This window comes from Alexandromys fortis, unplaced genomic scaffold, assembly GCF_014885135.2.
Source record: "Alexandromys fortis isolate MF-2015 unplaced genomic scaffold, M_Fortis_MF-2015_v1.1 scaffold_27, whole genome shotgun sequence".
Classification (NCBI taxonomy): Eukaryota; Metazoa; Chordata; class Mammalia; order Rodentia; family Cricetidae; genus Alexandromys; species Alexandromys fortis.
Genome location: NW_026067952.1, coordinates 6,565,651 through 6,592,517, shown reverse-complemented (window position 1 = coordinate 6,592,517; position 26,867 = coordinate 6,565,651). Strand labels below are relative to the sequence as shown.

Here is a 26,867-nt window from a genome sequence, read left to right as displayed (position 1 = left end):
GCTCTAGCAATTTCTGTTACTGGAGAATTTAAACATTAAAAACTAAAACAAAAAGATAATCTTTAAAATGATGTTCTTGTTAGGTGGTGGTAGTGCACACCTTTAATTCCAGCACTCAGGATGCAGAGGTAGTCAGATCTCTGAGTTTGAGGCCAGAATGAGTTTCAGGACAGCCAAGGGAAAAAAAGAAAAAGTTCTCAACACAGATTTCTTCCAAATAGTTCCCACCTTCTAGTTTCCCTCAGCAGAAATTTCCCTAAGTTTTCAGTGAGCTAACTGGTCTGGGGTAATAGGAGCCAACACTTACTGCCCCAAAGCCAGGGACATCCAAGGAGTAGTCAGCTTGTTGCCGCAGCCAGTCAAGCAGGCTCTTGCTGGGAACAGCTTTCTCAGTCTGGTCGTTGGTTGCTGCTGGCTCAGGAGCTGAGGAAGCAGCTCCTGGCCCTTCAGGGTGTGTAGTGCTTAGGGTAGTCTGCCCCGAATCTTCATGGACTTCCTAGATTAAGAAAAAATGAGCACATGTAGATAATCATGGAACGATAAAATGAGTTCCTGAAACACCAATCTCTACTTTAGTCATGCCGATCATGGGTCTACTGTAGAACATGTAGGTGTTCTTTGACTTTTCCATCTGCTCCGAAACCATTATCAACACTGGGTGTTTGAATGTGAACCCATTGAACTACTGACTGCTCACTGCTCCTACAAATGCTAGGTGTGCACCACTGGAATGCCTTCCACCTGTCTACTCAGCAGGCTTGACCTCCATTCTAAAGCTCCACCCCTTTGTCATCATCACTCACTGTCCCTAGACACTGCCTCCCAGACTTCTTACATCCCAGAAAATTTGATGCAGAGGTTTGCTCACCTTTTCCTCCTCTGTGGTTTGGATGTGTGTCTTATTCAGCTCTGAAACACCAATACCCATATGGGTCTGATAAAATCCTACAGTAGTGCTAATAGTGCTTGTATCTACAAATTTAAAAACTATCCAGAAAAGAAAATAATATATAATTTTTTCTTCCAGTGACTCCTTTGGAATACTATGAGCACAAGAGGAAAATCACTGCTTTGTATTTTCAGAAAAGAAGCATATGCCTTTAGCAGTGGGAAGAACACACTCAGAATGTACATAGTTGGTAAGTACAGAGCTTGGTTTATATACATGAGGACCCGAGTTCAGTCCTAAGAACCCATGAGTTTTTTTGTTTTTTTTTTTTTTTAAAGCCGGAATGACCAAGAAAGATGGCTCAGTGATTAAGAGTACCTACATGGCAGCCCATAACTATCTGTAGCTCCAGTTCCAGGGAATCACTGCCCTCTTCCAGACTCTGTGGGTCAGGCATATGCATACAGTGCATACATACACATTTAAGCAAAACACTCTAACATATAGAATAGGAATAAGTAAACCTAAACTCCCTCACCAAAACACAAGACTTAAAACAAACAAACAAACAAACAACAAACAGAAGCTTGTACCATCAGAGCTGAGAAAGTGGGAAGGAGTGCATCCCTGGGGCTCACTACACAGCCAGTCTGGCCTAACTGACAAGTTTCCAGGTAAGTGAGAGCCTAGTCTCAAAAAACCAAAAGGCAGATATGCCTGAAGCATAATATCCAAGGTTGTCTTCTGGCCTCCATGTGTTCATGCTAGTGTGTTCATGTACACACACACATACACACACACACACACACACACACTTCAACTAGCTTGAAGGAAGGAGGTGTTGTGGTGGATGCCTCAGACCAAAGAAATCTGAACAGGTAGATTGGAGTGTCCTACTGATCCTGGTGGCTGAGGTAGGAGGGTCAAGCGAGCCCACAATCTGAGACTAGTCTGAGCAATACTGAGATACCACCACCTCTGCCCACCTTAAAAAAAGGGGTGTGTGTGTTAAGATATATGTTAAATATCAGACTATTAAAATGAAAACACAAAACAAATAGTAAAATTATTGTGTAGGACTAGACAGGGAAAAAGATATGCCCCTTCTACCTCTCAAATTATATACAAAATCTGAGAGGAGGACACAATTCAAATGACACAGTTCACCATTGATGTTCTCAGTATGTAGAAAACAAGGCCCTCTAATTTCCTGCCGTCACTCAAGGGCTCCTTTTTAAAAGCTTTTACGCTTCAGGTAGTCATTTTTTTAGAGCTGTTGTGAGAGTTCAATTATGAAAGATTCCAAACACATTACACACTCAGTAAATATAATTCTATTGAAATTATGAAATATGATTATCTACTTTTAGGACTCAAGATTAAAAAAGGATCAGCCTCCTCAATGGTTTACAATGCTCTTCTCTGAGTTTAGAATGCACTGCTTCTCTATGATCTATAGGTATCTTCACACAGGCTGTCTATAGATGATTTAGAGACAGCAGAGTTCAGTGGTGTGCCCCATATCAGTGCCAGATACCAAGGCCAGAATCAACCTTCCATGTCCCACATTTCAGCTCCTGGAGAGTCTCACTATGCTGAGGGAATGCTGCCTGTCACCTGGCCTTGCTATTCAACTGCTTGCCAATGACTCTTTTTTGAAACACCGGAAGATTTGGGTTTGCTTCTATTTGAAATAAGACCCTTTGGTTCACTTTTCCAGGCTGCATGCATATTAAGGGCCACCAATGGGTGGTTAGTATTACCTATTCTAGAAAAGATGGAAGGCATTTCATAATGATAGAAAACAAGGACAACTTAAGTAGGTGTAAAAGATCTGTAATTAAAACAGTTGGTATCTGAAGAATAAATTTGTTTCTCTATGTACAATGGTTTTTACCTAATGGACTCATACACCTACCAGAATTCCAGCCTGAAGTGTTTGCTCCTTCAAAAAGATGAGGTCCATCCCTCCTTCAATATGTTTTCTCCTCCCTCTCCGCCTTCTCATGGCAGCATCATCTCTCCTGAGGCTTCCATTGACGATCTGTCCAGTTACTGGGTGGATTAGGCCAGCTTGCAGAATTCCAGACAAGTCCATACCTAGGGCTCCTTGAAGTGAACCGATAGCCCCAATCTTAGGGGTGCTGGTGTTCACTGGGAAAGGGGATGTGGCTCCTGGGGACCCCTCTGATGAGCAGGAGAGGTCTATAGCTGACTCCCCATGCCAGCCATTGAGGACAATGGGGGGACGCCCATGGGTGGCAGAGTATTGTTCTAGGCTCCGAGCTTTGGCATCCCTTTCCACCTCAAACTCATAGGGACGTCTGTGCTTTTGTTCATCTTTTGTGAGTACTGGGGCTAAGAAGCTCTCCTGTGAACACACACGGCAAAAAGTTTGAATGTAACTTCTGTGACCAAACACCAGTTTCTTCTCCAGGCCTCACTTCCTCAGGACTTGTATTACTTCTAGTTATCTTCTCTGTGACCTCAAGGCTCCTCAAACATTAGTGCTAAACCACCATACGGCTATTAAATCTAGAGTCTACTTTGGTGAATCTACACTTTTAACAGGCTTTGGACTGTACTGTGGTCGCGAGCTTAAACCCAGTGATTCTCAGACTTAGTTGCATATCAGAACCATCTGGGAAGTTAAAGCAAAAGCAACTCAATATCCAAGCTGCACCAGACCAGGTAAACCAGAGCCAGCAGTTTTTCAAGGTCCCTACCCGAGTCTAAGATGCAGTCAAACAGACTCGGCGTGTGCTAACACCCCCTAAGTCACTCACCTTCCCTCCATATACTTACCCCTTTCTGCCTTGATTTCATTATTGATATCTATTGCTGCCATCCTCTGGCCTCTAAGGGAAGACACCTTTTCATCCTCTAACCTGCAGCCTAGAACTTTTTCTTTGCAGCATCCTTACTTGGTATGCTACTCTTCTTTCTTTGCTTCCCCCGACAACCTGTAGGCTCTACTTTAGGTACAAAGCTCTGCTTTTATTTCATTTTTCTTTGTACCAAAGCTTTTAATAGCTCGTCACAATCTACAGAATAAGGTGCAGAGTCCAAATTAACACTAGCTACCTGACTGAAAACCCAAACCAAAACTCCTAAATACTTGTTGAGTAAACGACTTAATGGAAAGTGGGTGTGGCTACCGTTCTTTGGTAGTCCGCCATCAGCTGTAACCTCACCTTCTGGATCTGGGCTGCCAATGCTGCACCACTGCTGAAGCCATGTTCTGCTGCTTCTGGCTCTGAGAGGCTGTTTCGAGAACCTGCACTGCTGTTTAAAATTGGCGTGGGCAGTGCACCTGACGGCTCATACTGTTGGCTGGAGGGCCACTTCCCCTTTAATACCACATGGCAAATATTATCTAAGCGGTTAATTATCACACGGTCCTGGGGGAAAAAAATAGCAGCCCTGAGGAATAAGTTTCAAGTTATCCAATTCTGCAAAGTCCCTGAGAGCAAGGTCAAGTTTTTCATAAAGAGCTGACCAGAGATGAGTTCTCAGATGCATTCACTACATAACCTATAAATAAATGTCAAGGTCTAGAAAATAAAGAGTAAAAAAGTGCTATGACTGAAGATTCCTTCCCTCTTATGGTTTAATTAGTCTGGTGAATATAATCTTTTCCTTAGCGCATCATCTTTAATGTTCAAATGTACATAGCTAAGTTTGTCTGATAGATGAATTTTATAAAGTTTAATGCAAAGGAATGAAAGCTGGGAACGCCCTGAGAGGAGGATGCAAGCCCTGGAAGATACCTTTGGCCATTCTGAGAAGGAATACAAGGTTTTCTCCTGCAGCAGCTGAGCAATGGTGGGAGCCCGTACTTCCTGTGCCTCTTCCCCAAGGTCTCCTGCAATGCCTGATGTCGAACTCTTACTCTCTTCCTCAGAGTATTTTCCTGGGTAGTCTGGAAAGACAGGTTAAAAAACAAACAAACGAACAACTAGATATTTGGGGAAATGCTAGTGATGTGAGGGTCTGGACATTTAAATCTGTCTCTTCTGTTTTCAATTAGTCCACTCAGTGCTAGCTTACTTTAAGTAAACTACAAATTGTCATGTTTTCTATCTTCAAGAGACCTAAATTGTTAAAACCATAGAGGCAAATCCTGCTTGGGGCCTCTGAGGCAAGCTGTCATCTAAGACTACCTAAACATGCTGGTTTAGTGGACAAGAAGACACCAAACACTGTAATACTTTGACAGTTTGAAAGGATCGTCTAAGAGGTATGAAATGTGATAGACCAAGAGAGATGAAGTCATGGACTTTCCAACAAAGCTCCAAGTTTCATATACAAAATAAGGCAAATGAGCCAGGAGCTTTACTGTTAGCATAAGTAAAGGAAAAAGATTTTTGCTATTTTGAGACAAGATCTCAATACATAGCCCTGGTTGGCCTGGAACTCACTGTTGAATTGGTTTTGAACTCAAACAGATCTACCTACCTCTGTTTCCCCAGTGCTTGGATTACAAGTGTGTGCCATCATGCCAGGCAAGGTCAAAGTTAATTGTTAAGTGTGGCCTGGAATGTCAAAGACCTACTACTTAGCAATGAGAGAGCATGAGCAGAGGGCAGCGAGATGTCCAGGGTGGAGACTTGGACCTCTTTTCCAGACAAGGCATGTGTGAGTTTTACTTCTGACTGTGAAATGAGCCTCCCAGGAGCCAGAGCAGCTCCTTCCTAGGAGCAGCTTTGCTAGGACTGGCAGATCTGAGCTCTCAGTGTTCTCCCTGCCTCACAGGGGAGATAGCAAACAACCAACTATGGAGGAACAGCCAGAGTGTGGCAGTGCTGTACATACGTACAAACATACAGAACATGGTGGCTCATGTGAGTAATCTCAATATTCCAGAGGCCAAATAAGAAGACTGGGACTTTGAGGCTATACAATGAGACCCCAACCCCAAGAGTAAAACATCCAAAGAGAAGAAAACATGATATGATGATGGGGAACAACAAGAAAGGCTTATCCTAAGTAGGTTAATACACAGGGAATCGGTGTGCAGGTGAGGAAGCAGGTGAGGGGAGGGAAAGGCATGCTAGGGAACCAAGACAGCCAGGAGTAAGGATAAGCATGAAGCTGGAGGCAGGAACCACCTAAGTTACCCTGAGTTGACAGAAAACTGGATTTAGCTCTGGAGTCAACAGAAGCATCACTGAAAGGTTTGAAGCAAGGGCAGACCCTAAAGGAGCACAGGTAAGCTACTGCTCTTTCAGAACGGCAGGGTTTCTAGTTTCCAGAGTGGGCTAGTGGGCTCACTCGCCTGCACTACCTCTTCCGCACCTCTGTAGGCAGTGCCTTCCAGGGTCTGCACTGCACGGTGCTTATCCAATTATCACAAAGCTGCCAGCCTCACTGACCCCAGAAGAAAGGAGGAGTCTCTGTCCTCTAACTCACACTCACCCTGTGCTCATCTGTCTCAATTTTCAATACCTCATCTTTTTGATCCATCCATTCATTCATTCATTCATTCATTCATTCATTCACTCACCACAACAGGGTCCAAAAAATGTTATGAATCTAATTTGATGCACGACACGATCTTTGTTGGCCTGGGTAAAAAGGAAGCCTGGGGCATGGTCACAGACAGGTCCTCCTGGCCTTATTTACCACAAGTCCATCAGGTAATTTTCAGTTTCCAAGTCTTTACTGTAGTGACTATATAAATTTTAATTTGGGTTCAATTAGTTACTAATTACAATGACAAAAACTTTAAGATAGGAGTTTAAAAAAAATGGCTATATGGGTTAAGGAGATGGCTCAGTGGGGCAAACTACTGTGCAAAATTACTATGAAAGCATCAGAACCTGAATTTGGATTCTCAGACCTGACTCCACATAAAAGCTGGGCATGGTGGTCTAATACCAATGCTGGGAAATCTGAGGAGATAGGCTAATCCCAGGGGCTCACTGGGATCTAAATGAAAGGTGAGCTCCAGATTCAGTGAGAGACCCTGTCTCAAAAAATAAGATGGCGAGTGATCAACTGCGGCCTCCAAACACGATTTCACAGGTGAGTGCACCTGCACATACACCTTCAGTGGCAGGTAGAAGGCACATATGTGTACACACACATACACCAAATACACATACATAAATAAAAATTAAAAAACAAAAAGAAGCTACATAACCCAAGATGGTCAGTCTTTTCTTCTCTAATAGAGTCACGCTTGTCTCACTCCTGGAACACCACACTCAGTACCAGACAATGGCAATAATAAATGACCTCCTTCACTCACCCTCTTATGCCCTCTTGAACCTAAGGAAGTAAACACTACTGCTGTTGTTCATCAGAGCCCCTCATCACTGTATGTATGTTCCCACAAAGCATAAAAAATTTCAGTCACCCATAATTTTTAACTTTTGAAATTCCTTTTTGAGACAGGGTCTCACTGCATACTCTGGCTGGTTCTGAACTCAAGAGATCCACCTGCCTCTGCCCCCTGAGTGTCAGATGAAAGGTGTGTGTCACCACATCAGGCCTGCAATTCCTTCTAACTTGAGTCCCCATTTAAGATTTCCCTATTTTAAAAGATCAAACCCATGCTTTCAGTTGTTTATAACTGCTATTTTTATTCGTGTTCAGTTCTAAAAGAAATCTAACACAAATGCCCTGACATAAAGCACAGGGTTTTGACGATGACACGAACAACTGCTTTCTATGCTCACCTCAACAAAGGCCAACTTGACTTGTATTTTTGGAGTTCCTGCAAATTAATGGCACCTGTATTAGTTGCAGGTCTCTGAGGTCCCAAAGCTGCTCTATTTCAGCTAGTTCAATACATCTAGTGCAGGAACAAAGCATTTCCCTGGGTGCCAGTTTGCATCTTCTGCACACTCACACATACACATACACAGTCCCTGCTACACCATACGGTTGATGCAGTAGAGGCACTATGACTGTATATAGTCACCCCCAGTTCTCTGAAGTGACCAAGCTGAACTGCTCTGCTGAATCTCTATATCAAGACCTGTACCTTGTGGTTTCACCCATGCAGTGTGGGTAGGTAGGTCCATTTTAGGAGTGAAAACTAGCAACCATGGCTTCCCCAGCACCCCTCTTCCCATCACATGTGTATACAATTCTGTATACTGTACCTTGACTGTGGCAGGTTCCATCTTTCTCATAATCATCTTTATTCTCAAAATCCATGTCTTCTGGTTTGGGCTCAATTCCCTCAGGAACATACATGGAGAAACTCTTTCCCCCCTCTGCACTTTCTTTCCAGGGTTCTTTTAAAAGCTCATGCTTCAGTTTAAATGGCTCTGTTGGAATAATGGCAGGCTCACCTTCCACTGTAGTATTACTGGCTTTGCTTCTGTACAGGTCTGGTTGATAAGCCTTGAGTTTCTCTTCTTCAGACTCCTCTCTCCCCAGGCCATGTGCCCACCTTTCCATGTGTTTGCAGTGGCACTGACTGGCTGAGGGAGGAAAGGCCCTCTGTGGTCCAGGAGTCTGGCTTACCACCTCCAGGCTTCCTTTCTTGGCTTCATCCTGGTGGAAACAGAGGTTCTTTCCCCTTGGGATGTTTGCACTGGGCCTGGTGAAATGCAAGCCCTCTGGCTTTTCTGTGGTGCTTGCTACTATGGCTAAAGTTTCATCCTCATTTTCTTCCTCTTCCTCATCACTCTGGTTCTGACTCAAAATCAACTTACTTTCTAGACTCTTGTTTTCTAATAAATCAATTAACTGCTGATCTGATGACATTTTTCTTCTGGAGTCGCACACGCTAAGGCTGCACAGATCTACAAACCCACTTTCGTGTCCTGTATCTAAGGTAGGGGATAAGCATTTGGCCTCTAGGTGGCCCGTGCCTTCAGGTCTCTGTCCTGTCTCACTGCAGCAGGGTTCCCCTTCTTTTGAGATAGAGATCAACAAATGTTTTCCATTTTTAATGTTCATTTTAGCTACTCCTGCTTCTAAGCTGCTCATTAGAGAGTTTGAAGCGATTTCTGCCTCAATGCCAGCAGGCTGGCAGCTCTCATCTCTGCTGGCTGAGACGGTGACAGTGTCTTTCCTGGACTGTGTGTTGGTACTTGGGGTTTCCTGAAAAGAGAGTGGCTCTCGGCTGAGTCCTGTCTTACCATACATCATGCTCTCCAAGGACTCGGGCAGCAAGCTTTCGTCATGGTCAATAGAAATGACCTCCTGAACTTTGGAAATAAAGTTTTCACAAGTTATGTCAGATAAGCTGCCCTCAGGCAGACAGAGATGATCATCTCTGTTTTCCATTTTCACCAGATTCTCTGGCTCACTTTCCAGGGACTCTGAAGTCCTCCTCATTTGGGAATAAGTAAGAGATTCATATAGTTTAGAATTGTTCTGGTAAAGGCAACAGAGACTTCCAGGTGCCTGTGTGTCAGTTCTTTTGTGTTGGGCATAGTTTCTGTAGGCATCTAGGAAGGATAACTGGGGGTCGTTCATGATGTAATAGTCAGTGCGGTTGAGCCCATGTTTGGCAGTGCCGATGAGCAGGTCTCGATCATGTTTCCCACACTCCCACCAGACTGGGAGGTAGAGGCTGGGCCTGCAAAGCTGGAGGCGCTCATGCAGCTGTGGACACCTGAGCACTTGCTCACGGACTTTCCTCAGCAGTTCAATGCGGTACAGAGTTTTTGCTGCCCGCTCCTCAGTGATGGGTTCAACATAGATGCTGGCATCAGAGGAACCTGGAGAGAAAGATACACAGAACTTACTACCTTAGGCTGCTATAAATACTCTCTGCACCCTCAGTATGGCATTTTAGGTGTGAGCACCTACTAAAACTGGAAACCGAAGACAAATGGGCACAGGCAAACAACAGTTCCCACTTATAAGCCAATACTATGAGCTCTCACTAAGTTCACAATTTGTTCTCCAGTTCTCAAAAAAATAAAAAAAAAAATCCTGATCACTTCTCTTTTAAGGACAATGAGCCTGTGCTCAGAAAAGTCATTTTGCTTAAGGTAGCAAAGCAGAGTTCAAATCCAGGTCTCACTGAGATGACTACAAGATCTAAATTAGCTCCTTGACTTGAAACCAAGCAGAGGTTCAGTGCTCGTCTCTGCTTTCCTAACATGTGACAATATGGCCCAGGACACCTCAGGCTGAAGAGACTGGAGGGAAAATGTGTGAAACTTCAACCAGGGAGAAACATCAGAAGGGTTGCCTAAGCCGGGCGGTGGTGGTGCACACCTTTAATCTCAGCATTCAGGAGGCAGAGGCAGGTGGATCTCTGTGAGTTCGAGGCCAGCCTGGTCTACAAAGGGAGTTCTAGGACAGGCTCCAAAGCTACAGAGAAACCCTGTCTCGGGGAAAAACAAAACAAAACAAAACAAACAAACAAAAAAAAAGAAGGGTTGCCTATTGGAGCAGATGTTTAAATGACAGTCATTTATCTTATCTGAGCCAATATATAGAAAATTACTTAAAGTTCCTAATGTCTCATTCAAAGATAGTATAAAGAGTTCCTAATGTCTCATTTAAAGATAAGATTTATTTATTTTATGTACATGGGCATTTTGAATATATGTAAGTGTACACATGCATGCTTGGTGCCATCAGAGGTCTGAAGAATCTGAAGAAGGTGTTAGATCCCCTGCAACTGGAGCTACAGATGCTTGTGAGCTACTAGCTACTATGCGGGTACTGTGAACTTAAATCGGGTCCTCTACAAGAGCAGTAAGTGCTTTTTTATTTATTTACTTTTTTTTTTTTTTTTTTTGAGACAGGGTTCCTCTGTAACTTTGGGGTCTGTCCTGGAACTAGCTCTTGTAGATCAGGCTGGCTTCAAAGTCACAGAGATCTGCCTGCCTCTGCCTCCTGAATGCTGAGATTAAAGGTGTGCACCACCACCGCCTGGCCACAATAAGTGCTCTTAATCACTGAGCCATCTCTCCAGCCCTTTGATCTTGATCTAAAAGACTAAACCCTATACTTTGGATAGCATAGTTAATGTCAATCTCTTAGTATTTCTGTGAAGTTTTAATTGAAATTCAATTTTCACAGAAGTTACACCATTTGGGGATTCAGAGATCTGAATTAGAAGATCAGACCTCTGACAACCCACTCATCTTTATCAGAATTCTTCAGATTCCAGTTTTGTAGTTCAGCCAGAGTAATTCTGCAATTTGAACCCTAACATTTGTCTCCACAGTGACAAGAGTTTTCTCACCATCATCTTTCCATGTGGGAAGACGACACACATTCCGGCACATGGCTACAAAACTATAAAAGTAGTGCTCCAGGCTCTCGTCTGACTTCTTGTCCAAACGGGAAATGATGCGGAACTGTGTCCAGTCAAAGGCTTTCTTTTCTTGGTCATACACAACGCCAAAGGAAGACACTGTTCTATAGAAGTCGGCTTGTTCTCTTCTAGTCCACCTGAAAATTAATCAGAAGAAAAGTGAACTGTTTTTTCTACCTTTACACACAGGGTTTTTTCCATGGAAGTTGGTCCTGAATTCAAGATCTGCCTGCTTTCCTTTTTCTGGGTGTGGGGGTTATGGGTCTATATTACAATGCTTGGCTTATTCTTTTATTAAGAACGTCAACAATTATTTAAGAACATGCTGTAGAAGCCTGTAAAATCCAAAGCACAGGTGAACTGCCTTGTGTATTTTACTAGTTACCTTTAAGCTATGTTGGGTGGAAAGCCTTACATCCCACTCTCAAAGAGGGAACTGCGTTCACATCTTCAGCTCTTCTGGTGTTGATCACTCTATACCAAAGCCAAGTATCTCTTTGCTATCTTTTGGTCATCAACTTAAGGACTTTTCTAGTTAAACTTTCACTTGTAGGGAGATAAGGACTCAAGATACTAAGGTACTTACTTTGTCTTTTACTCTTTCCCTCATGGCAACACAGAACAGACTCTGGCCCCATCTCAGTCGACCTCTCTACCTCACACAGGGCACTGGGACTGAGAAGGCCAGTGTTCCTGCTTTCCGCTTCCCTTTAGCTTGCTCCCTACTATTATTGGGCAGGCGGCCTTAGTCAGTCACTTTCTCTGGGGCACAGAGGTCCTCACAGGATTCAGACAGTGACTCGGAGGGCAGGTAAGCTCCTGTCATCAGTCTTTATGATAGGTTCTTGGGTATGGTGCTCTGCCTTATATGGGAACAGAGGGTGGGATGAGAGGTCAGCGGGGAGTGAGAAAAAGGAAGGTGCTCTGCAGCTGCGCCAGGCGGACTTCCCAATCTCATGACCTCAGAGGGAGTACGGAGAAGTAATTAAATTTGTTATCATTTAATTTTCTGGGTGCTGCACCAGAAGAAAAAGGATATAAAGACTGAGAACTGCAGCTCCGTTGTGTTCATTCCTAGCCTGCACTGGCCTATGGCAGCCTTTGTAGCTTAACTCTCAAGTCTAGTGACTACAAGTAATAAGTACCTTCTTTTTGGCCTTGTATTTTATATGTATTTATTGATCTTACAATCTTGACTAAAAACAAGATTATAGTAAGACAGCTTCAACAAACTATTTCTTTCGCTATAAAAATCAGAGAATTTGAAATGGTATGACCTATATCAGTGTGATGTTTTAAAGTTGCATTTTCAAGAACTAGGGTCTGAGCCAGGCGGTGGTGGCACACACCTTTAATCCTAGCACTTGGGAGTCAGACGCAGAGGTGGGCAGATCTCTGTGGGTACAGAGCAACTTCCAGGACAGGCTCCAAAGCTACAGAGAAACCCTGTCTTGGAAAACCAAGGGGAAAAAAGGGGTCTGATTTCGGGAGGAATATGAAGTTAGAAAGTCTTATGATTAGGCATTGTGCACAGAGGGTTCTAGATCTATTAGCCTCCCACTCACCACTGGAAGAAATTCTGAAGACAATCTAACTATCACATGGGAACTAACCCACGAACCTCCACCTATAAGCCTTTCCCTTGTCATCTTTACCCCGTGACCAATTAGTTTAGCATGCTTTCTTGCTTTGGCTGTTACCTTTTTTGGGCTTCCTTGTTGATGAGGTCCATTTCTGAAGTTCTCCTGAACATGTCCTCCTGAACCCAGTATCCTTGATTACCTGGGCCTAGAATTTCAGGTCGGCAGAGCTCTTTGCGATTGCAGCGCTGGTAAATAGTGACCAGACGCCGGAGTCGAGCAGTGAGAGCAGATGAAACTGGCCAGGGTGATTTGTCTGGGTTGGAGCCATCCTGGGCTTCAAACATCAGTGAGGATATTAGTATTTACAAATGCAAATACAAGAGGGACTTTGCTTCGTTTGTTTAAATACAAAGACAACATGCTTTAGTGACTTTAAAGCAGCTGCTTTAACATTAACCAGGAGTGAGGCTAGTGGGAAAGGCAGCAATTTTGCTTTAGAAACAGCTTTATATTGTGGTCAATGCTGTTCTCACTCAAATATATACCTCTCTCTGAATGGCAGAGTTGCTCTACAGAAAGAAAAGAGCAAAAAAATCTGTGTCTTCTTCACATAGAGTCATGGCTTCTATGTAGCTGACCTTTCCAACTACCAAAGCCCCAGCCAAGTCTGAACTCAGATACAGAACAGCCCACATCAATGAAATTACAGTCCCTTCTTTACTATCCAGATTCTATCCTAAAAACACCACTTGTTTAACTTTTGCATTTTGAAGTCAAGAGACATGTGTCACTCTAGGGAAGCTTAATACAGGTCAACTTACTTGGAAGTCTCCTTAAAGATAACATTGACTTCATAGAAATTCTACAATAACTATAAACTGAGACCTTACTTTTCTTTGCCTGCAGGACACAGTCTCACCTGCCTGGCTGTCATCCTTCTTTTCACCAAAAATGCCATCACTTCCATCACTGGGGCTCGCCTAGGGATAAATGAAGCCATTGCATCAGCGAAACTGCAGCCCATAAGAAACTCCCTGAGAAAGGCTCTTCTACAAGGACTATGCATGCACAGGGAGCCTGTGGGCATCGTAAGAGAGGACCTCACAGACACAGCTTACTCCAGCAGTTTGTCTAAAGGGACCTCCCCAGGGCATCTTCCCACAGAGAATCAGGCCAAGGGACAGCAAACTCAATTAGGGTTTATAAGCACCATGTCAGTGTTAGCTGTAAATTTAAATATCAGCTCACGATTTCATACTGTCATCTCACAAAGAACATGCCTGCATTTCTGTTTTGCACTGTGAAAAAGTGTCAGGCTAACTAACATTCATTCATATGTAAATGGACACTATTTTTATAAAGCATGACTGCTCCAGACATGGGCCCTAGCAGGGTTAACGTCCCAGAAACTTAAAATGAAGGAAGATCTGAAGCTCCAGACAAGACTGAAGTTGTCAGTGCATTCATGAAGCTGCATGAATAGACTGTCTCACTAACTCCACCCTGTCTTGGGTGAAACGTCAGATGATGATTTGGAATCGGGAAAGAAGATGACACTTCTTAAAATGCAGAACCATCACTCTCTAACCGCCATCTTTTGGCCCAAATGACGATGCAGAATGAGCTCAGGATTCAAGGCTATATCATGTTACAACACAGGAAAAAGAGAACAAGAGTCAGCGGACCACAGCGTGCACTCATTTTTGTGTTATATTTAAGCCCAAATTAAGAATGGTATATTTATAAGAGGGTAAGAAACAGAAGACCGTGACAGTGAGTGAAGGGGCTTCCTGTCCAGGAAATTCACTATCTGGTGCTGATTGAAAGCATTTGGTGTATCCTAGATAGGAGACAGGTGCTGCAACACAGTGAAAGTGGACAGACACATACAGGTCCAAGTAATTAAAACCCAAAAACATTCTTTAAGGCCCCTGAAACTATGTATGAATCTGAAAGAGAAAACTCTTGAGAAAGCAAAGAGAAGTCAGTCCATTTCCTGAACACACACTTATCCTGTGCAGAACGGTAGTAACAAACCCTTTATACTATGGCTTGTCTGGTTATGCCTACCATCTCCTGAGATAGAACTATTACTATCTGTGAGAAACAGCTCGGTGAGCCACTCAGGGTCTCAGGCTAACAAATGGGCTTCAAACAAAGGTAATCTGATTTGAGGACCAAGTTATTTAAGAAAGGGCACTAAGAGTTGCAGATAAAAATCTGCTTTGGAGAGTGAAAAGATACTTAGAACTGGGAAGCACTAGCTAAGTTCCCTCCTAGGGTCCAGAACTGTTTCCTGCCATTTAATACAGAGCAGAAACCTGAGGATGATCTAAGGTGCCATTCTGAAAGGACATCTAACTGTGCCACCTCACTTTACTCTTTAGGCAGGTAAGAAAAACAAAAACTTCCCTACCTCATCTTGTATATCTTAGGGCCAGAAAAAAACCTTTATTGTCCAGAATATCTGTAGGGTTCTTGGAATGCTGACATTTATAATCGCAGATATTGGCAGGAGAAAAATGTTCTACAGTTTATAAAATGTGGGTGGTAGGCACCAGATGGAGAGAATTCCCTATGAAGGCATCATGGCATCAAATGAGGGCATGCCCAACAGGACGCCAGTGTGGTGTGAGGTAAGCACGCAGCTTTCCCCTCCAATCTATCCAGCAGTTTCTCTTGGTGAAGTCAGTGAACAATCTTTGAGCAAACCGTCAAGCAGGAAAGGCTTTAGTATTAGCAAGTGCCTTTTTCAGTGGCCTGTCTTCTCTTGTAAAGCATTTCTCCGTAATGGAATGACAAGACGTGGTCAAGCTGTCGCTGAATGTGAGTCTGATGCACAGGAAGCCAACAGGCCTCGGTACACAAAAGACCTTACAGTTGAGCTCAGTCTAATGTGGCGCACCAGTTTCTGCTTACATGGGGAAAACATGTTCATCTTAGAAACATGAGTTGATTTCAGGTGAAGGCCCGAGTGCTGACAACACTGACAGAGAGCACACAATTTCTCCATCCTGAGAGAACAAAAGCCTCTGTTCTTTAGCTTTGGGCAAGTTGCTTCATTCTCTCTCAAGTGCTTTTCTTCTTTTTTAGCCTTTTTGGGGTGATGGGGAATATGAGTACAAGGATGTGAAGTGTTTAACCACACATGGCAGTGGGGAGAGAAGGAGTACTCAGTCTGACCAGACCACCACTTAGCATCTCTTTTACCTGAAGTGCATGCTCTTATGGAGACTCTAGAGTATAACCAGCAGCAATAACAGCACTGCCGAGGTGCCGCAGACTGGAGTCAGCACTGCACAGCATTTTCTTTATTGAAACAACTCATTTAGACAGGAGAGAGTACGGCGTGGGGGCTGGGAACATTACCCAATTGCAAATTGTCATGGATGGTGAAGGCCAGAGATCGGAGAGGACTACTGAGGATGTGGATTATATACACTATGCCCCTCCACAGCACAGAAGCCAGTTAATTTAAAGGCCCCTTCTCCCTAACCTCCCATTGGCTGCAACTTTCATCCTATTACAGACTTTCTATTTTAGAAAGTACAGGAGACCCAGCCCAGACATTTGCGGTTGAAACTGCAGTACACAAAATAGAGTGCCTATCTGTCACAAGGTACTGTGCTAACAAAAGCTGTGTAGTGGAAATGTTACTTTCCCAACATAGCACACAGGTTTGATAGAGATTGCTGACCATTCTGGGCTTGATACCATTTGTAACCTTGCTGCTGGTTAAATGTTTACTGATCGTAAGGACCACAGACATTAAAATAGAGACAGGAGGAGAACACTGTGTTACTTCCATAGTCCCTGCTACCCTTGAAATCTCTGATTGTAACTTTCCTTCCAACCCCCCCCCCNGCTCTCTTGTAGAGCAGGCTGGCCTTGAACTCAAAGATCTGCCTGCCTCTGCCTGCTGAGTGCTGGGATTAAAGGCGTGCACCACCACCACCTGGCCTGATTGTCACATTGAGTTACAAGAGTAGCAAGGAACTGGAGCTGATCTTCGATAATCAATATAAAGGAATTAGGGTCTGGACAGGACAGGTCTGCTGTGCTCATGAACTCAAAGTAGCTGTGGTTGCCTGAAAAGGATTAAGCCAGTCAGCATTCAAACAGAGCGGGAGGTGCTCATGCTCCTATTCTTCATGGAGGGGCTGCTGACAGCTATGATTTCTGGGGGAGGGGGACAGCTTTCTTTCAAAGGTGTGGCCCCCCCTAAAACTGGACTCATACATTATTTAAAAAAAAACAAAAAGAGTACACAAAGCTGGGAAAAGGTAGAAAGTGAATCAGGGAGGGGTTGGGGGAGGAGTGGGGAAGCTGAATATGATCATATTCATGCTTAATATATATTCATATGTAAATACATGGTATATAATTCCCAAAGAATTAAAAAAGTACTGTATTAAAAATATTTCCCTTGAAAAGAGACTTAAGGAGATCAACAGAGTAACCAATGTCAAGAATTCAAAATCTCACCACAGAGTGCACAGGGCCATGGGATGGTACAGCAGTGACGACTTGTGTTTGTTTAACCAGTCAGAGCCAAAGGCAGAGCCAAAGGGTTATTGAGTAGATGACAGGTTGTTTTTGTAACTTTCTCGGGTGCCGCCACTGCTATGCCTCCTAATACAACAGCTGTGGGGTTCTTTCCACAGCCCTTTGGTGGTGTGTTTTATATTTACTGGGTACAAAGGTAGCTGTGGATGGTCAGGAAGGTGATTTCTGCCTATACTTTACATTACTCAGTCTGACATGGGATTCTCAGTCACAATGACAGCCTTTTACACAGACAGCTACCTTAGATTTCAAAGCAGATTAAAAGCAGGCTGGTTGCCCCTAGAGATAAATACATGAGGTCATTTTCCCAGGTGTTGTTTTACTGACTCAAGGCCAGAGCTTGAAGCAACTTTAGATATAACTTCCTTCAGCTATGGACCTTTCTGCACTCCCCAACCTCAAGGTTCAGCCAATTGTTTACTGTCTGGGAAACCTCACCAACTTAGAAATACGTGCATGGGTTAATGTGACATTTTTAGCCTAAGAGAAACTCCGTGAGTTATCTGGAGTTTGGTTGGGTCTGAAAAATGTAACTTCTAATTGTTCAGAGTTTGGCTGTGAAAGAAGACAGGAGCAGAGTGAGGCGGCAGAGGTGACAGGCAGCCGCACCGTGCAGAGATGTGGAGCTGATGAGGGAGAAGCTGCTGAAGAGGCACTGGGAGGAGAGAGCAGAGTTTTGTTTTTAAGTAGTAAAGAGAAAGTTACCATCAGAAAGAGTCTGTGTTTCTTTTTTCCCCCTCAGATAGAAAAAGTCTAACCTTTCGATAGGAAATTTCCCCAAGTTATCACTGCATTCGTGGATTTCCTTATTTACTCTGGTGCTGACGGGAGGCTGGTCCTCCAAGTCAGCAACAACAGAGGAAACAAAGTTTTCTGGCCCTTGTGGGACAGAAAAAAGCTAAGTGGAATTCAGAGAATCAAGTGCGAGGTACAGAATGGATCAGTGTGAGGCAGTACCATCCAACAACAAAGTGGACCTCCTTCCCCAGCAGGAGGCACAGCCCTCTTTCCCCACCACAGGTCATAACACAGTCCACTCAAAGACTGCTCCAGTATGTGTCAGAGCTCTCATCAGTGTGAAGAGTCTGCCACTCTTCTCTTTATTCCCAGGTGTGCTAAACTGTCCCTGTAAACCGTCTTTTTACAGTTTTACAGCCTGGGCTTTTTAACTTCCTACTAAGAAAGAAATGAATGCCCAGCTAGTATCTTCAGGGCAGAAGGTGCAGGGTGAGAGGGAAGGAGGAGGGAGTAACAGGCCTGATGGCAGCCCTTCTCCTCCTCCGTGTGTAAGGTAAGCCCTTCCCTTCCGTGTACAATGTCAGTATGTGCACCAGAAGTCAAGTCACATCTGTTTAGAATCTGTCCACCTCACAATCTTAGAGTAGCCACTGCTGGTTCTACCTGCTTTTGATTATATTGTATTGCTAAGGTTCTGAGGATCTGAAAGATGAAGAAATAACTAAACACTAGTTACTCAAACGAAGAGACAGGCAGTTCATGCTTAGCTGAACTGGAGTGGAAGGTAAGTTACTTCTCGTGCCTATGCCCTGCTCTCTCCCCTCAGTGCCCTCCTTCTATCTGACAGCTATTCTGTGAGCACGACTGTGGACAGTGTTCAGAGCTAGGCCAGGCTGCAGTTGGCTGGCAGCTGTCTTTCATGAAAATATGAACTACTGTTGCTGAGAGGAGGGGCTCAATATACGCATCTGTAATACTTCTCTTCTGGTTATAAAAATTCTCAACTACTAGCTACTAGAATTTGGCAGGCATTTAACTTAGAGGTCAAAATCTTTTTTCTCAGTTGTCAAATAAGGATAAAAATATGCAATGTGCTTCTTTTATACTGCTGAGGTAGGGGAAATGTACTTTAGACTGAGGGACATTCTGTATTAAGTATTGCTTTCCTTTTTTTTGGTGCTCAAATGGTTTCTATGGGCTTACACATTTTAAATCTCAAACAAAATACTTACTGATGAAAGTTAGGAACTGGACCCAGAGCCAGAGCGCATTTTTTTTTAACTGTTTAGAGCAGAGCCCCAGATCCCTTCAGTCCAACAGCGTAAGGCACCATCCTGACTTACTTTAGTTGACTGTGTCTTAAGTCTGTGTGGCACAGAAGACAAGTCTTTGAAAAGTTTATTTCCCACTTGGGAAAGTGGTGTTATTACTACAAGTAGATGACTCAAAAAGCTGATAGGGAATGTGTGCAACTAATAAAGAGAAGAGAAATAACTGTAACTGTGTACTAGAGTGGTGACTCTAGCAATAGAATCACCTGAAGACAGTGCCATAAAAACTTCCGATACCAGTGTCCATGGCATTCATGGACATATTTGCTCTATTGCTCAGAGAGCGTATGCTCAAATAGTGCTGGGGCCCATATGGCATTTTACACACACACACACACACACACACACACACACACACACACACACACACACACACACTCACACACACACTAATTTAGAATGTAAGAAAGCCATGTGCCCCTGGGGCATGCACATGTACCTATTCACCGCCTGTAAGCACAATTGAAACTCCTGAACACCCTGTAAAACAAACACAGAAAACTGTGAAAGAAAGAAAGCTGAGTAAAACAGGAACAACATGGTGCTCAGTTTCCTGGGCTTCCTTTATAAATCCTAGATCTGGTAAGGAAGACAACTATCTAAAAGTGATGTAGGGTATAGAAAAAAAAAATCAAACAGAAAAAAACCAACAAAACCTTTTTCTCTCTAGTAAAAGATCAAGAAAAGAGCAAGCTTGGAGCACAGAAATGTTAGGACAGTAACTGTTATGTCCACCCCAACAACACAGAAAAAGTGGCTCACCCAATCTATGCCAGTAAAGCTCACGTGAAGGGCCTAGACGTCCACCTTCTTCAGGTGCTATAGGTTGCTTCATTTGCCTGGTGGATGGTGCCAGAAAAAGCTAAGAAGTTTCCAAGTTTCATCCCTGATATGCAGCAATGAGGACTCTCACCCTTATCCATAGCATTAACAAGGACCAATGGGAAAACACTACTTCTGTGCCCATGGTACCAAGGACATTCTCGGCCAACAGTATCAATGGGAGCAGACCCAGAATGTGGAGGTCAGCTTCCATCTCAGAGAAACCAGGTGAACCTTAATTCCTGATTCTTTGCTAGTGTCAGAGGAAGTCGGTTACAACAAGGTTGAAATAAGATATACAGTCTCCCCATGTAATACCCTGAAATCTTCAGAATTCCCTTAAAAATGCATACCAAACATCAGGAAGATCTCAAACTTAGAGAAAAAGAAAATAAATGTCAATATCAAGTTAACAGTGGTTTACATATCTGACACAAAAATTAAAAAACCAAGATTAAGCAATTCTAAACATATATATCAAACCAAGTTTTATCAGAGAAACAAAGTAAAGAAGGACCAAAGGGCAATTTTAAATCTGAAAAGTACAACAAATGAGAAAACAAAACAAAACACTCAGAAAGAAGAAATCCTCAACAGCAGACCAGAAGAGACAAATAATCTGTAGAATTAAAGTCAGAGTATGGAAAAGCTCCGTGAGCAAAGAAACAGATTACAGTAATCAGGTCTCTGGGACTGTAACCAACACTCATTTCACCTGTGTCTTGAAAAGGGAGAAGAATTAGGGAGAGCAGAAACATACTTGAAGAAAAACGCTCCCAATTTAGCAAAAGACAATACTATAGATTCAAGAACGTGAGTCAACTCTAAACATGATAAAACTCAAATCCTTTCCAAATCATGTAGTTAAATTTCTGAAAAACCAAAACCAAACCAAAACAACAACAAGAATAAAAAACCTAAAGGGGGGAGGTGTGTGAGACAAAGGATACTTTTACCTAGAAGGGAAAAACAAGTAAACTGCCCGATTTCTCCCTAAAAGCATGAAGGTCAAATCAAAGATGCACAGTATTTTTAGAGCTGAAGGAAAAGAACCTTAGGTAAGAAAAACTTACGAGGAAAATCTTCAGTCTGACCCTGAAGAATGACTAGAAGAATTTCTCTGAACAGAAAACAGATGAAACACTCCATCCAGTAACGGGAAGAAAGCACCAGAACATGGGACGGCATTAACTCCTCCACTTCACAGGGTTGGATATGGCCGACAGTGCACAGAAGAAATGCTTAGGACACTACATAGGAGGGTGGGCTCCTTGGGGCCCATGGGTTGGAGAGAACTGATTCCTACAAGCTGTCCTCTGACCTTTATAAGCAGCCTAACCCAATTATAATAAATAAAAGAGGGTAAAGGGACAAAATGAGATCTTTATACTTCACTTGAGTTGGAAAAACATGGAACCAGTGACCGTGGTGTTACCTATGTAACAAAATACAAATACCAATCAGGCTACAAAATCAACATGTACTTTTAGAGCACATATGGATGCTTCAGTAAGAATGGGCTGTAATACCTGACAGTATGCCAATAAAATTGTATTCAGTGTGAAGACTACAGGTTGTATGTGGCTGCCTATAATTCTAGCTTCAAAAGAGGGGATCCCTAGAGCAAACTGACTAGTGAGATTAGCCGTACTGGTGAGGTCTGATTTTGACTGAAGAGACCCTAACCTACTGAATATGGTAGAAGAACAATTGATAAGGATTCTGGCTGAGTAGTGGTAACACATGCTTTTAACCCCAGAACTCAGGAGGCACAGGCAAACACATCTTTGAGTTTGAGTCCAGCCTGGACTACAGAGTGAGTTCCAGGACAGCTAGCTGTACACAGAGAAACCCTGTCTCAAAAAACCAAAAGAATGATCCTGGACATCAACCTCAGCCTCACATACATACACACCCCCTCCACATATGAAAAACATATGTGGACGGACAGGGACACACACAGACACACACACTAAATGAAAAGAAAGGAAAAACATTATCAAATAGAAGTATTCTGCAATACATAAATTATATACTTGATCAAGCAGAGCTCATGCTAGTGCTGTAAGATTGGTTTAATATTTTAACTAATCATAGTAATTCTCCTTCCTGATAGGAAATAAAAAAAAAAACCACCAAATATTATCAGGAAAAATAGTGTATGACAAAATTCAACATCTGTTTATGATAAAAACTCAAGAACTAGGATTATGGAAATACCCTTCATTTTTGATGTAGAGATCTTTAAGATAATCTACAAGCAGTGTAACTCTTTTTTAAAATTAGAATTAAAAATATTTACTTATGCTGGACTGTGGTGGTACATGCCTTTAATCAGAGAAACCCTGTTTCAAAACACACACACACCCATCCATGCGTGCTTTCCACGCATGTATGTATATGGCAGAGGAAGAGAAAAAGAGATCACAGGACAGAATCCAGAACTTTGAAATGGAACCTCACAAACATGTCCAACTGTCTTTTTTTCCCCCAAAGGTGCAAAAGTAATTTGATAGAGAGAAAAAGTATTTTAAACACTTATGGAATAATGGGACGTGACCAGGTTAAAGAAAAACCTGATCTAATTTTCATCATTTAAATTACAATTAACCTAAAATGGATCACAGACATTTATGTAAAACTATAAAATGTAGGGGAGGGGAGGGCAGAGACTTTCTAGGCTGCAGCAAGAGCTCTTACACCTGGTCCCATAAACACAACCCACAAAAGTAAAAGTGAGAAATTAATTTCCTCAAATTAAAAATTCTTGCCATGTTAAAGACAACATAGAAAGGGTAAAATGACAAAGCTACCTATCTGAAAAAGACTAGTATCTGGAATTTACACGATCTCTAAAACAGAGCGATGAAAGTAGAACATTTACTGAGCAAAGCACAAGAAGCAGTGAGCATCACTAGCCGTTAGGGAAATGATGTACAAGGGCACTACTACACAAGCATCAGAATGCACCCATAAAAATACACCAATATCAAACGCAGGGTGTGTAAAAAGCAGGTCACTTATTTGCTGCCAGTAGGGGCAAAGATGATACAGCTACTCTGAAAAAAAATGTGGCAGTTTCTTAAATAAATGTACATTATATAAACAGTGCCATATCCATGCTATGGAATGACATTTAGCTATCACCCCTGTCCCTAACCAAAAAAGAAAAAAAAAAAAAACTATGGTTTAACAGACAATAACTACATTTCAGATTATGACAAGTGAAAAAAGCTAACTGCTAAAGGTTCATACTGTATGATTCCAATTATAGAACCTCTTTAAAATGACGAAGTTATGAAAAGCTCATTAATGATTGCCAGGGACTGAAGAGTGGTGGAAAGGGAAGACAAATGATTATGAGATGGTGCCAAGACTTTTGTAGTGACAGGAATGTCCTTTACTTTGAATGATCAACGTCACCATCCTGAATATTATAATAAGCACAATCTTACAAGGTATTACTATGGGGGACACTGGATACAGGGGACATAGGTTTCTCTGTACTACATTTTACAACTGTATCTTAAGTTTACACTTATCTGGAAAAGACTTCAGAATACAAATTTAGTCCACTGTGTGGCTGGAATCTCTGTCATAGCCCCTGGGTGACACAAGGCAAGTGCAGCGGTGCACTCCAACTCCCCACACCATGAGCTACTCTCTCAGCACGAAAGAGCATGCAGTACCAGGACAGCAAATCTGACTCACCGTTTGCTTCTGGAGACCATCTAACTTGTCCTCAGCACTCTCTTCTTTATCTATGTTGCCTCTAAATAAAAGTAATTATATACCACTTAGGATTTATGTTACTACCAGGATGCTTGTAAGAAAGCCCTCCAAATCACCACTAAAGGGAAGGTTAGTAGGTATCTTTCTTATAGGCACTCAAAATCTTAAGATTTTCCCTTTCTTTTCAGAGAACCTTAGAGACACTGAGAACGAGAGAAACTACTACCAAAGAATTTTATCATGTGGGTGAGCAAGGACTTCAACTCGACTAAGACCTTCCATGAGGGTGAAGCCTACCAGGCTCACTCTGAGGCTGACTGTTCGACAATGATACTGTCACTGAAACGGTGATTACAGCCCATCAAGAGCTGTCTGCTGCTGGGCAGTGGTGGCGCATGCCTTTAATCCCAGCACTCGGGAGGCAGACGCAGGCGGATCTCTGTGAGTTCAAGGCCAGACTGGTCTACAAGAGCTAGTTCCAGGACAGGCTCCAAAGCTACAGAGAAACCCCATCTCAAAAACAACAACAAAAAACAAACAAACAAACAAACAAAAAGAGCTGTTTGCACATACAGCTCTGAGAAAGAGAACAGATTCTAGTCCAAACTGACAAAAGTGCACACCCTTAAGCACACTGGAGTAACCACTCCTAAAGCCACTTTCTGGGAAGACAACTCTCTCTGCTGTTGAGATGGAAGGGCAGGTTGTCCTCTCTGGTATTGCACTTGTGACTCCATCAGCTATGTTATGTCTCCTGTGAGTGTAACTACTCTGAAGCCTGTTTCCATGATTCTTCAATGCTTAAACTGGAAAGCAGTCAGATGCCTTGCTCCTAGCTTAGGTGCCCCCTGGAGTCACCAAATAGAAAAGCTATACACAGATACCTCAGCCAGGTGGTATTTTTGCTGAACCAGTTAATTTAACTAACACCAGGACCTGCTGTGGCAACACCTCCCAAAATATGCTTTTATTATCCTGTCCACAGATAATGGCTTTGGGGAAGAGAACATCAGACAGTTAAAGTGTTCACTGGGGCTACTGGCAGTGCCATACTTTAACGGCTAGGTCTAACCCATAGTCATGGGATCAAAGTATCTCATCCTCAGCAGAGGAGAGATGTGGACAAAGCTGACAGGACACATCTAGGAGAAATGCTGCTTTCTAAACCTCTGCAGATCTTGGAGATCTATAGGTTTTAGCTGTTACTTTCATTTTCCTAAGAACTTAAATGTTTGGAGATTATACCAACGATAAATAAAACTCAGCCAAAGAGGATGTTTCTATATTTTGTATACAACTCTTTACTATACTGAATGGCTGCAACTTCAAAAAGTGCTGAGTCTGACTTATTCACAGTTATATGATCCTTGGATAATATCAGCAATCAGCTGAGGAACTTTATGATCAGGATACTTGCTGTGTCTGTGTAGATTTTTGCCAGCTTTCTTCCCTGAAAGCCCTCTGGCTAGACATGAGAAGAATAGTTAACAAGCCAGGCAGGATCATCAGCCAGGGAAATCCATGAAGGACAGGAAATGGAATTTGGTCCAAAGCACAAGTATACGGTAGAGTAGGATGAACTGAAAGAAGCAGTTTTGAAGGGCATGGTCACAGTACAACAAGGCTTAAGAGAGATGTCAGACATTGAGGGAAATGTGTGGTGGTTTGAATGATCAATATACCATATAAGCTCAGGTCTCTGCACACCCGGTTCCTAGTTGGGAAGCTTATGAAACTTTAAGAGGTAGAACCATGCTGTGGAGAAATATACAAATGGGGCTAGGTTTTGAGGGTTTAAAGCCTGGCTCCACTTTCTGTACCCATGAAATGTGATCATCCACTCCTGCTGCCATGTGTCTTCCCCTCCATATGAACTCTCTTTGTGGAATATTAAGACAGAATAAATGTTTTATTCTGCAATGCTCTTGGTCATTATCTCATCATAGCAACAGAAAAGTAACTACTACATAAAGATACAGAGCCCTGGATGGATGTGGAATGGAACACAAGTTGGTGACAAGGCAATGTGACATCAGAGAGGGCCTATGTGGCTTCTCACCTTTCAGGAATGTCTGGGGTTCCATCTGTGACACCCTGTTCTGCAGACAGGGACTTCTCATCTGGCATCCCGACTTTCTCTAGGAAGCAGAGTGCTGGGTCAGCCCGCATGGCATTGTACCTCTCATAACCTGAGCGGGCAATGACAAGTGCGAGAAGTCAGGGCAGAACCCACCAGACCTGCTCTGGCCTAGACATTCATTCCGTCTCTTTTATTCAGTGAAAACTAAGACAAAACAAACTTACCAATGCTTTAAACAATTTTAAGCAATTATTTAGGATTAATGCTAGCTTAAGAGACCTCCCAACTGGGAGCTACAATATTTCATGTACCCAGGCTGTCCCAAAGGGGCAGTTATTATTTAGTGCATGTGAGAACTATCGGGAACATTATGCAGACTAGGCTTATGACAGGGTGTTCTGGCTGCAGGCTAGAGTTCCCACTGAAGACTCAGCCTATTCTACTACAGATGGCTCCAAGACAGAAATTTCTCACCTAAAATATGGCTACATAACATAGCAGGCTGTCTGGAGACATACCCACAAAAACTTTAGGAGATGAAAAATTCCAGCACTATACTACACACCCAACCAAAGCATGGAGAAAGGTGTGCACACTTCGTGGTACATGATCTGGGGAAAATGAACTGTCTGTAACAACTGCCAGTCAACAGAAAATAATAGCAGCCTCTTAAGGTAATGCTTTACCAATGGAGGATAGGCACTTGTTTCCATTTCCCCAAGCTATTAAAACATGCTAGTTCTCTTTAACTTCTTGGTTAATGAAAAGAATTAAAGATTGCCCAGAACATCTTTACACTGAGATGGTAAAGTTACAAACTAAGAATTTCGAGTTCTTTAAATCTTCTTAGAATTCCACACAAAAATGATCTAAAACCTAACACTTG

General features: G+C 42.7%; 1 protein-coding gene across 6 annotated transcripts in view; it reads right to left on the bottom strand.

The window, feature by feature from the left end:
* Positions 1-26,867, bottom strand: part of Chd6 (chromodomain helicase DNA binding protein 6) — a 148,486-nt gene that overhangs the window by 7,142 nt on the left and 114,477 nt on the right. For 4 of the 6 annotated variants that reach the window (XM_050150720.1, XM_050150724.1, XM_050150721.1 and 1 more), the window contains 10 exons: positions 25,961-26,090; positions 23,881-23,941; positions 13,632-13,692; positions 12,830-13,046; positions 11,058-11,266; positions 8,002-9,573; positions 4,660-4,811; positions 4,084-4,290; positions 2,808-3,260; positions 308-496 (listed from right to left, as the gene is read on the bottom strand). In XM_050150720.1, the coding sequence (XP_050006677.1) occupies positions 308-496; positions 2,808-3,260; positions 4,084-4,290; positions 4,660-4,811; positions 8,002-9,573; positions 11,058-11,266; positions 12,830-13,046; positions 13,632-13,692; positions 23,881-23,941; positions 25,961-26,090 (3,251 nt within the window). The remainder of the gene's footprint in view (positions 1-307; positions 497-2,807; positions 3,261-4,083; positions 4,291-4,659; positions 4,812-8,001; positions 9,574-11,057; positions 11,267-12,829; positions 13,047-13,631; positions 13,693-23,880; positions 23,942-25,960; positions 26,091-26,867) is intronic. The other 2 variants (XM_050150722.1, XM_050150723.1) reach the window with 2 other exon arrangements.